Source organism: Abramis brama (assembly GCF_963993115.1).
Source record: "Abramis brama genome assembly, chromosome: 17".
Classification (NCBI taxonomy): domain Eukaryota; kingdom Metazoa; phylum Chordata; class Actinopteri; order Cypriniformes; family Leuciscidae; genus Abramis; species Abramis brama.
In genome coordinates, this window is record NC_139979.1 from 16897523 (window position 1) to 16910190 (window position 12668).

At 35.4% G+C, this 12668-nt stretch overlaps 1 protein-coding gene across 1 annotated transcript; it reads left to right on the forward strand.

Annotated features, from left to right (window-relative positions):
* The first annotated feature begins 1380 nt into the window (after positions 1-1380).
* On the forward strand, positions 1381-9212 carry LOC311067462 (maternal B9.15 protein). Its single transcript, XM_084089343.1, has 5 exons — positions 1381-1541; positions 4413-4593; positions 5415-5552; positions 7057-7339; positions 7591-9212. Exons 2-5 carry the CDS (start codon positions 4421-4423, stop codon positions 7783-7785), a joined length of 789 nt encoding a protein of 262 aa, XP_083945469.1. The 5' UTR covers positions 1381-1541; positions 4413-4420; the 3' UTR covers positions 7786-9212.
* The last annotated feature ends 3456 nt before the right edge of the window (positions 9213-12668 follow it).

Sequence of the window (12668 nt, forward strand, 5' to 3'; positions counted from 1 at the left end):
GGAAAAATCCAATCAGTCCACCAGCTGAGGACCGGAATCACCCACTGACAAGGGTTCTGGAGCCAAGAATGTATGCAGGAAAAGACAATGGAAGAAGGTGAAAATGAGGAGAAATCACACTGTTTTCCCATTTTGTTCTTGAATTCCAGTTACAGCATGGAGGCAGATTGATTATTCCCCTAACTGCACTGCCAGTAAAAAAAATCTTATTGAATATTGGTTATGACCATCTGATCCTCTTTCTCTTTTTAAATCGTTGTCCACCTCCCTTTCTCTTAGTTATAATTTCCTCATCATTTAGCATCTGGGACATTCTGTATTTTCCGACTGTGTAAAAGTGACTGATTGTGACTAGGAAGCAATGATATCAATGATACCATTTATCTCATGCTGTTTTCTATAGGCTGTTTGAGCAAGTTGATCTAACATGTAGCCTGATGAACCCGCTCTAACATAATATCCTTACCCAGAGGGCAATAGAAGAGAAAGCAGCAGAAGTGAGAGAAAAAAGAAGGGATCAATTCTGCCATCTGCTGCACATCAGGAGAAGTTCAACAGTTGATCAGTCCTGAAGTCATGCAATTCTATTCCAAACCGATATTGCTTTTTATATAGTGCCGGTTCAATGGCACTATATAATGGTTAGGCCTATATAATACTATATTATTAAAGAGACTCTTTACTTACACACCTCACTTTCTTTTTATTAACTAGTTTAATGAACTTGATTATTTAGTAGGCTAATTTCATCATAATTTATTAATCGCATTATAACTTCTAAATATGTTTTTTTTTTATTAACTATATTTTTCTGGTTTTGATGATTGGTGTAGCCATATGTTTATTTTGTTTTTGTGTTTGGTATGTATACTTATCTATATTATTTTAAGCCTTTCTTACAATTCTTATGTACAAATCATAATTTAACACGTTCCAAAAATCAGGTTTAGCAATAATAAAAAATATATAGATATATTATTAAACTAATCTAAACTATTTGGCAACAGACATACTCAACACACACAACAGAAAAAAAAACCCTATATGCTTAATAGATAATAGCCTATTTTACAATGTCTTCTTAAAATCAACATAAGCCTTTTTTTTTTCTTTTTTTTTTTATTAAACACCAAGAACAAAAACAAAATGTACATCTACAGTGGCATTGGTAAATACAGATTAAATATCATCATAAACCTTAATCTTACTTCCTAGTACACTAGCAATGGCCATATTTGGGTTTGAAATGAATCAGCGCCATAATAACAGACATGACTGCTGGTAGTAAAAAAGTGAGTAAAGCTGTATTGCATGGACAAGGAAGTGAGTCATATGCTAATCACTTACGGTAAAATGACGTGTTGGTCGACCGACCCCAACACGAATGAAGAAACGTGGAACACTGGTGTACTACAATAACCGACTACAACAAGGAAGCAACGTGCTTACTCAGGTTTGAGAGCCTATTTGGACATAACAGTTTTGAGGAAGTAGAACTAAAAGAACGAAACATCGAGTCATTTTGGATTCATCTTATATCGGTAAGGAATTGCCTTAAGAATCATATTATTAAAATACTTGTTGGCGTTTTTCTTTCTTATTTGTTCTTAAGAGATCGAGTTAAGGGATCAAGTTGTAAAATGGATCATGTTCTAAAATTGCCAAAACATAAATGTGATGTAGGCTATGTAAAATGTAAACTCCGATTATCTTGATCGTAGGCTAGCCTAAGTTTGTTACAGCAATTGTTTAGCACCATTATTATCATTATATTAATATAAAAAAAAAGTCTGAAAATGATAATTACACTATGACTATTATTACACTACAGCCTATATAGGCTGTAAAATATACATACACTCACACGCATATGATTTGGGGGGTTTTTCGTTGGGAATTTCCGATGATGCACTTTCCCAGCCGCTTGCTTAAACATCTTTAGTATTGCATGTGGTGCGTGTAGCACGTGACTGAAGAGCAGTTCTTTGGTGCGCTCCTTTTTTTAGTCCTTTATACAGTAATGGGCTCATAACCTTACTTTTTAATAGACATATTAGTTTTAATAGACTGTAATAATAGAGCAGAATTTGATTATTGTTTGTAAACAACACCCCGCGTCACTACATAGGACAAGTGGTTTGGAAAATTGATGGATGGAGATAAATAGGGGAAAGAGGGGCTCAAACGAACGCTTTTTGACTTTCTCAGTTTGTGTAAATCTGCTTTGAGTTCAGAGTGTTATTATTTTTTCCCTCATTAATTTCACACATGTCTAGTACAATTAGGTGGTTTTGTTTTATTAATACAGTGTATACTTTGTTCTTATACAACGCCGAAAGAATGGAAGTGAAATGTGACAACAAGGCCCATAGGTGGGGTAGCCTACATTGTAACATGTGAGGGGCACATTGTAATGTAACGTGACCATATGACAGCATAAAATGCTATCTGAACTACTCAAAAAATATACAAGACAAACTAAAATATTTTCTCAATAAAATATAATTATTAACTTTTTCATATAAAATAATGACATTTTTTAAATAATTAAAAATACAATAATTTTTTAGTTTGACAACGAACACACAAGAAAACACAGTTATACAACATGGTTCAAAACATAATAATAATTAATAATTACTGAACATTGACTCTCAGTCTTTATTCACCCTTTTCTTATGTTTTCTCAATAGAATTCATAAAAGTATAGAAAATAATAGCATAGTTCTAATAGGGGCACATTGTAACGCAGTTACAACATGCCCCATTTGCACAACTGGGATTTAAACCCTGCTAGTGTCTTCTGCTAGTTAGCGAAGCATTAAAGAACCATGTCAACTGTTAAATAACATACAGATTTGTCTAATTTACTTTTGCTATGGTTAAGTAAATGTTCGGTGATATCTTCCAAAGATTTCTGAATTTTTTTCTCATATAGTGTTGATATGGCAACTAGTAAATACACTAAGTTTCGTCATGCTAGCATGTGTGGAAGTATTTAAAACAAGTGTGTTACAACTAGCCCCGTGCTAATTTGTGCCCCGCTCTCCCTATTGTCTGGAACTTTGCCTTTTGAGAACACATGCCTAAAATGATCTACACTGAGTTTGTAACGTGCGATTCACAATTTCTCCTTACATTTGACTGTTACTGGATTATAAACTTTAATATAGCCTAGACAAAACTTTCAGAACCTGTTGACCTGCTCACGACTCACCCATCTAAACCCATGCACATTACACTAAGACATTCTGCTTTACTTGAGTTTGCAGATTCCGTCACAAGTAGCCCAAGAGTTTGAGGTGTAGGTTGAAAATAGAATTAATCTTAGCTCTATGAGCCCCTTGTGCAGACTTACTCTTGAATGACTTATTGTGCAACTTAAATCAGCATTCTGACTAATGTCTGAGTAGACTCATAGCGTGTTCCTCAAAGGTTGCATAATCCAACAACCTTAGTCAGCATGTTTAGAGTGGCAGATATTTGTTAATTTGGTTTAATTAGTGTGATATAAATATTATATGTAAATCCTTAAATTATATGTAATTTTTTCTTTTTTCTTTCTTGGAATTAACAAAGACTAATGAATTGTCAGTAGGCCAGCATGTTTCGCAAAGTAAACTGTCAATTGAATAATAAAAAGTTTAATCATTTAAACATAACTTATACATGGTTTAATTTAAAAGTTAAAATATTTACACTTTTTTTTTTTAGTGAGAGTTTACGCTAAAGAACATTATATGACCTCATATTAATGTCTTGGAGCATGAATGTCTAGCACGATGATAACACTAATTTGCATTGTGTCCAAAGCATGCATGTTTATTTGCACTTTTCTTTATCTTAATTTGCAACTGTAAACCTTATTTAGCAATATTCTGTTGGAAGAAGAGCAACTCTATTTCCTTATTTGCATCTTTTTTGCCTTTAATGCAAATTATGGCAGTGGCATTCTCTCAGTATAACAAGTCTTCTGACAGCTGACACAGTTTCAGCAAGTGTCAGAGGAAAGAGAAACCCTTGCTTAGGGAAGTTCCCCTATCAGAGATGCTTATAGAGATGACCTATACAAATGGGTAGATGTTTCAGGTGGTGGTTAAACATTTATTCATTTGACAAGACATGTTTTTTTGGCTAGTGACTGAAAACTAATATGCTTTTATTATAACCTTAAAAAAGCCATGAAGAACGTGCTTTTTTCAGGCCTGCATATTTGCTTTATATGTCTAGTCTTTTTGCGTAGTTCACTTTTACACTGAATACACTATTCTTAATAAGAATGCTATAATTTTTCGACTTAACTAACGGATAATCAGAGATTATTATGTCCTAACTTTGTGGTTTCTGAATATAATAGTCCCAAAGAGGAATTTCAGCTTTTCATGTTTTTTTTTCTTCCGTTTTTTTTTCAGTGGCGAGAATGAAGAGAGAAGTGAGTGCTGGAGTAAACTTTCTGAAAGGTTTGGCAGTGGAGCGTGGAGGTGTGGATCAAATTAAAGCCAAACTTTTCGCAACTAAATTACAAGAGCTTCTGCTCGAAAAGTTCTCAGACCACTGGTACCCAGACAACCCCAGCAAAGGACAGGCGTACAGGTAACCCTAGCCATGTCTTAATGTCGCATTGTTATTCTTAATTCAAAATAAAAGTTACATTTTTTGATAATCTCCATAATGCCAGGTTGTTCTGGCAAGTTTGTTTAAGCATTAAAGTCACGGCCACGAAAAAACTAAGTGACCCGAACATGTCCCTTCCTTTTATCGTAGTAATGCACTGATCAAAGGAATATTAAATAAATACGATGTAAAATAGCTTTGTCAGCATTATCTCACTATACACTGTAATTCAAAATTTGGGGTTGGTAAGATTTTTTTCATGTTTTTATGCTCTTATGCTTAATAAGGCTGCATTTATTGGATCAACAATACAGTAATAACAGTAATATTGTGCAATATTATTACAATTTAAAATAAATGTTTTATTTTTTAATAGCCTATATTTTAAAATGCAATTTATTCTGTGCTGGAAATGTTCAGCATCATTACTCCAGTCTTCATGACCCTTAAGAAATCATTTTAATATGCTGATTTGATGCTCAAGAAACATTTCTAATTATTATCAATGTTGAAAACAGCTGTGCTTCGTAATATTTGTCTGGAAACAGGATTCTTTAATTATTAGAAAGTTCAAAGAAGCATTTATTTGCAATAGAAATTTCCTTTAAAAAAATCTTACTGGCCACAAACTTTTGCATGCTCATGCCTGCTTTCAGTCAAAAAAAGTGAAGAAATCATTTAATTTGTGATCAAAGTGGAAATTATTAATACTCTACATAAGGTAATATCTGAAAGACCTACAAACCTACATAGCAACCATTTACAATATGAACTTATTTACCCTCTCCTGGATTTCTCAGATGCATCAGAATAAATGGCACAATTCCCTGGGATGAATCAGTATCACAAGCATGCATGGAGAGCGGCTTAAAGCCAAGTGAGTTGGGCTTTCCTCGGGAGATCACAATTTGGATCGACCCACTGGAGGTGTGTGTGCGGTAAGTTGAATGATATTTTAATTAAATACTTGTTGTTTGATAAATTAAAGAACTGTTTCTATAGGCCTTTTTATGAATATGATATTTTTTGTGAAGTGCGATCTAAGGGTGTGTTCACACTTGTAGTTCGGTTCGCTTGGTTTGGACATTTAGTCCAGGGGCCTCATTTATAAACGTTGCGTACGCACAAAAGAAGGCGTACGCCGCTCTCTACGCAATAATTGGTATTTATAAAAAGCAAACTTGACGGGAAAATGTGCGGTCCTTCACGCAAACTTTGACCCAGGTGTACGCACAAAAACGGGTGAAATGAGAAATGGCGACACCGTCGGCAGATGGAAGAAACGCGTGAAAGTGTGTGTGAAACTGTAGACCGTTGTGTAAAAGAAATGGCAATACTGCCTCTCATAAATAACATGAAGACTTCACAAAGCAAGTCTTACAATTAACAGCCTACACAAACACCCGTTTGATCGATCTGCAGTGTAAAACAAACAAAATCAAACGAAGATTACAACAGAAATGCAAATTAACACATATTTGCAAAAAGAAAAGTGAAATATGTTCTGCAATAATATTGGCATGTTATGCAATTCATCCTCATAACACATCTATAGCTTGTCAGATGCAATCAAATGGATGGTAATAAATGCCATGGCTGATCTTGCGCTTCACGCTTGTGCGTGAGTGAAGTTACGTTTCTTGGTTTTCCTCTCTGTGTTTGCCATGATTTCGCAATCGATAAATATTAACTTGTGGGCGTTTCACGTACTATTTATGGGCAACTATGGGCGTGACATGAAGCCACAAAAGCTGTGCTACATTTAGAATTGATTGTGATTTATTAAGGGAAAACTGCGTAGGATGTGCGTGCGCACGGTTTTATAAATCCGAATATTTCTGTGCGTACGCACGTTCTATGTTTCATCCGTACGCCACTTCTGACGCAAATCCTGCGCAAAGTTTTATAAATGAGGCCCCTGGTCCGCTAAGCATCCAAAACGATCTGTGTGCTGGGATAAATGCACTCGTTATATGTGCGTAGCCTACATATTTTGACCAGCTGAGAACTCGTGAAGAGCTTATAAAATGTGTAAAGGAGTTAAAATAATGGCAGGAATCCCTCTGTCGCACACACAAACGATCTGCTGTGAAGAGATGCAGTTCTGATGCCTGTACCAAACTGATGGACAACATCGCGACTATGACGAGAAAAAACAGGTATGCTTGAGCATTCGGTCCTTTTTAGGGTCGCATCTTGTCTGGTCCGTGTTGCGTTCGTATATCATTCGAACTGCGCCAGAGTTGGTTTGGAAGCGGATCGAGACCCATCTTTCAGCGGCCTCGGTCCGCACCAGGGTTCGGATAGCAGCGTTCACGCTTATTCAAATGAACCGCACTAACAGAGCAATCGCATTAGGGTTCGTTTTAATCGAATCAAGTGTGAACACACCCTAACACTAGTTATATTAAAGTAATGGTTTACATTCATATGTTTCCACAGGTCTGGGGAGAACGGCAGATATTTTACAGTGGCTCAGTTTGCTAAAGTCGAGGATGAGGTAAAGCACTCGAATAAGGATGACAGTTTTAGCCAAGTGGATACATCGGACTACCACTCAGCGACCTCATCTGACTGCGGCTCAGCAGTCTCAAGTGATACAGAAGAGGAGGTGAAAGAGGACGAAACGAAAAAAGTGGAGAAGAGAACAGCGGGGAACAGAGTTTCTACAACGAGATTTAAAGCAAGGGAGCCAAAAGGGCAACACAAGTTTCCCACAGCTCAGGTAAATACCATGATGCATTGTTACAAGCTCACTTCAGCAAACTACACTCAAGAGTGAGGAAGGCTGAAATGTTGGAATTACTAGCAAGAGCAAAAAAACCTCTATTTTAGAAACCAACTGGTTTTATGTTCACTTCTTGCTAGATTTGTTTTCTCTGCACTTTTTGAACACAAACTACGATACCTTTGACTAAAAGGCCTAAGACAAGTCTTAAAACTGACATTGTAAAATATTTTCTCTGTCATTAACAGATCCCTGGCCCGCAGTACTTTTACAACCCTGCACCGATGTGGCCTCAGTACAAGAAAAAGAGAGGCATGTTCTTCACGACCGTATGCCCACCGGCACCTTCTCCTTTGTTCGCTTACTATGTTGTACCCAAAGCCCCTCCTCACTTCATTGTGCCTCACGCTACCCTGCAAACCTGGGGGACAGTGAAAGGGTGAAGAGCTCGAAACCAATTAGCACATACACCTGGTCCGTTAGACTATATTTATAACGTATCTGCCATTCTGCAGGGAACTTTATAGCTTATCATAATGAAATCGTAAGCATGAGACATAGTGACAAGCATGCCAACTATTTAACTTTTTATTGATATTAGTCATATATTTTTTAAACCTTTTCTCTTTTTACCTATTTCATAGTTATTCATAGTCAATATATTCAAACTGCTCTTGCACAAAACACTCAATCTGTTATTACTTGATCAAAAACTTTACAGGAATTTTTTCTCAACTCTGCGAAAGTTGATTGCTGCATACTTGAAATTTTGTATTCATCGAAATGGAAATCACAGCTTTACCATCCACTTCTGTATTGAACGTTTAGATGTTTTGGGAACTTTTTAATCAAAGAATGTTTGAGAGGTATTTCATGTAATAGAAAATCTTATAGAGTCAGCAATACCTCTGAAAACACCAAGCATCCCTTTTCTATAAAAAAAGGAGAAAAAAATCAACTCATACTGAAGCCAAATAGTGCTGTGTGGATGAGGTTTCAAATTTGCTGCATTTAGATACAATTCCTGACTAATGTGAATGAACCTTTTTCACTTTCACTAAGAATAATCATATCTGCTCAGGATGTAGAGAGGACTGCATTAATAATAATAATAATAAATGTTATTTAATTAATTATAGTAGATTCTGTGCACAATTTTACTTTTGTTAAATGGTAATGATAATTTTCTTGTAATTTATTCCAATACCACTAGGGGGTAGCATACATTGCCTTAAGCCATATTTCCACATTTCATTATCTTTTATTTGCTGCAGTTTTGATTGTAAATAATTGATTTTCTTCTGGTACTGTTTTGTAAAACTGCATGTAAAAGTGTACAGTGTCCTCATCTCACCAGTGCTGTTATACATTTCAAAAGAAATTATTTAAAAATGTTTTGTTGTTATAATCTACCTGTTAACGTAGGTTTTTTTTTAGTTTTCGAACTATGACTAATTGAGACTATTATAACATATAAATGTCTTTCAACACTGGAATTGTACTTTTGCTTTGTTTATTATTTTGTATCAATTAATCGTGTGCAGTTTTGTATGTTAAACTTATAACACCTTTACTACTTTTACAAACTTTTGCCTGTTTTCTTTGTTCAGTCTTCAAATGCATATTTATTTGTGATTTCTTTCTCTGTATTCTTTTAAATAATGTTTTGTTGCTATGCAATCAGTGTAAATATTGCTTCTGTTTAAACAAAAAAGTAATGAGATCTGTTTTAAAGCGATCTCCAACTGATTTGTTACAAATATATATTTTATTATTTAAACAGTAACAAGAGTTGTCTATTTTTATTTGTTTATGGTAAATTATAAATATTTACATGAATTATAATTTACATTAAATGTTTTTAAACTTTTTGTTGAAACTTTCCATAAATCTAAGTACTCTTGATGGGCTAGTTGATGAATTTGGAGTTAGGGGAGTCTTAAGTCAAATCAAGTCGCCTGTATTTACATAGTGCTTTATACAAAACAAATTGTTTCAAAGTAGCTTTACAGTGATAACAGGAAAATGATTCAACAATGCATTTCGACTGTACAGCAGCTCTTTAAGAAAATAGTCATTATTCAGCTGAAGTCAGTTTAGTGTTGATTCAGGTTGTAAAGATCGTCATTAAATTAGTTAATTTAATCTATAAAGCAATTCTGCAGAAAACAGTGATGCCATCTCAGTTCAGTTCTCAAACAATAGTGTCAGTGCAGTTAAATCAATAATATTGTTGAATATTAAGTAGCCTACTGTGATGGCTAAATGTTGGATCTCTGTAACCTCTCTTAAGACCTTCTAACCTCTGAAATCAGGCCAAATGTGGTAAAAACTTCCTAGAAATGTCTTAGTCTTCATGGGCTCCTAGAGTGAGTTGGGCTAAACACTTATTGGGATTGTTGTTGTAAGTTCTGTGCTACAGGATGCCCTGGCGGAAGGATCCACATAGTGTGAGTGCGTCACATGGCCCAAGGTCATAACGTCATTCCTAAAGGAAGACAGGCAAGGACTTGAGCATAGAAATAGAATCTGCTTCAGTTCATTGCGTTTGAAGGAGTGGGATTGTAAACGAAGAGGAGAGACCAACAAACTTTGTGGCCATGCTTGTCTGGTTTCTGAGTTCCTGTCCCTCCTCTGTTCATGATGGAAGTGGCAGTTTAATATTTCATCTTCCAAATGGTCTATCTGCTCATTTCAGGACAAGGGAATCTCATTTTCAAATGCTTTAAATCAGCTGTCTGACTTTAAAAATTGTTTACCTTTTTTTTAATATAAATCTCAGGCTATGAGAACTCAGCGTGGAACTGCATCAACTGTTGTGGGCAGTAGTTGGATAAAGGGATAGTTCACCCAAAAAGTAAAATTCTGCTATCATTTACTTGTTTGTTCCAAACCTGTTTTAATTTCTTTCTTCTTCTGAACACAAAAGAATATATTTTAAAGAATGTCAGAAAACAAGCAGGTGTTGGACCCCATTGACTTCCATTGCATTTTTTCTACCTGCAAGCAAATTATGGGGGTCTGACCTCGATTTTGAGGCTTGTCCCCCAACAGGAACTCATGTATATAATTTAGGTCAAATGTTTCAACCACTATTGCAACTTGGTAACCATAGTCTTACGCTACTTTACGCTTTCCTTTACAATCACTATTGGACGGTACACTAACAAACATGTCAAATGCTGTAAGTATTAGTGTTAGCGTTGGTTGCAGTTGCAGCAGAGATGAAACAGGATCTAAGTGCAGCAGTCTTAATTTAGAAATAAACTCAAAACAAATCAGAATCACAGGAACAAGGATCAGGAACTGAACAACCAACATAAAACTAAGTAAAAACTGACAGAGAACTGAAAGAAACACAGGCCTTATAGTCCAGTCATTTTATGAAAAAATGTTGAACAAATTGCAACATAAGAAAACTCAACTGATTTTGTATCCTCAATATGTCCTGAGTAAGGAAAAAAAGTCCCGAAGAATCCCATTAGGGGAAAGTTTTGAAAAAGACCCAAATACAGCCTATTCATATGCCTAGTCATTCTTTTTCTTACTTGAATAGGGTAAACATTTTACCCTTTAGATATCACCATGAAAATTACTGAGTTGACTTACATCAAGACAAACAAAAAAATGTATTACAAGTTTTTTTTAATTGTTTGTTAACATGGACAAACGGTGCATAATCTAATTACGTATGTGCTAATTTTCATAAATACCACAACAGGTCTAAACATTGGGAATAGCTAGGTGAAAATGTCTTGTTGAATCTTGTTGACACATAACAGTAAAATACTTAATATTAAGGTCTGAATAGAACCCATTTAGGCTACCCATGAGCATGAATACAGAGGCAGGAATAAGTACTTTAGAAACCAGCCATTAATTTGAAGAGATGGGGTTTGGGGCTGGGTCCGTGGGACTGTTTCTGGGGTACGAGTCTGAGGGAAGAACAGGAGACAATGGTAAGGAGAATGCAGAAGACAAAAGGTAGGCAAAATAAAAAGTAAATCCCCAGAAACAGTCCCACGGACCCAGCCCCAAACCCCATCACTGCAATAATAATTAATAAAGGCTGGTTTCTAAAGTACTTCTTCCTGACTCTATGTATTCATGCTCATGGGTAGTCTAAATGGGTTCTATTCAGACCCCATATTTTACTGTTATATGTCAACAAGATTCAACAAGACATTTTCACCTGGCTATTCCCAATGTTTAGACCTGTTGTATTTAAGCAAATTAGCACATACGTAATTAGATTATGCACTGTTTGTCCATGTTAACAAACAATTTCAAAAAACTTGTAATACATTTTTTGTTTGTCTTGATGTAAGTAATCAACTCACAAATTTTCATGGTGATATCTAAAGGGTAAATTCTTTACCCTTTTCAAGTAAGAAAAAGAATGAATAGGCGTAGGGTATATTTGGGTCTTTTTCAAAACTTTCCCCTAATGGGATTCTTCTGGACTTTTTTTTCCTTACTCAGGACATAGTGAGGATACAAAATCAGTTGAGTTTGGTTCTGTTGCAATTTGTTCAAGGTTGACCCCCATTTTGGCTTAAAATGACTGGACTATTAAATAGACAGCAAACGAGAGGGGCTAATGAACTTAACACACTTGAACAGAACTAAACTAATCGGTGACCATGGTGACAAACAGGCTGGGAAAGTGAGAGTTAACTGAACTAGTTAACAAACTGAAAACCAACATAGAAACACAGACATGAGCAAAACAGATAAAAAACAAACTCTAAACTTGAACAAATAAACAAAACGCTACAATTAGCTATGACTTCGTTACAAACTTACCTAGCAAAAATATATTTTGTTAACAGAAAAAGCACCAAATGACAATTTGCGTCACGCGGGAATAGTTTGCGACCCCAAAACAAATACCTCTAAAATAATTTTTAAAACGTCTGGCATGTTGTAATTAGAGCACTAGGCAGTTAAAGAAACATTTAGTCTTGCACTACTACAAGTCTCCCACTAGAGGTACCCAGTGGCTATGTTGAATGTATTTATAGCTTTGCTGAGAGAACAAATATGAGATTCAAAAATTAATTCTAACACTTGACAGTGTATGGTGATTTGTTTGGAGCTTCATATAATTCCCATAACTTCCTTTTAGTCGCATGTTGCCATGATCTTGAACTGTAGCTAACTCTTAGCCTAATATAGGCCTATATAAAACTTTGCCAAACGTGAGAACGACAGATTTTTGAGGGGAAAACATTACAATTGCAACAAACAAAGAATAAATGTATGTCACAATCATCATATGAGGCAACACTACTTCAAGATGAAGTTGCTGTTGTCCATCCACAGC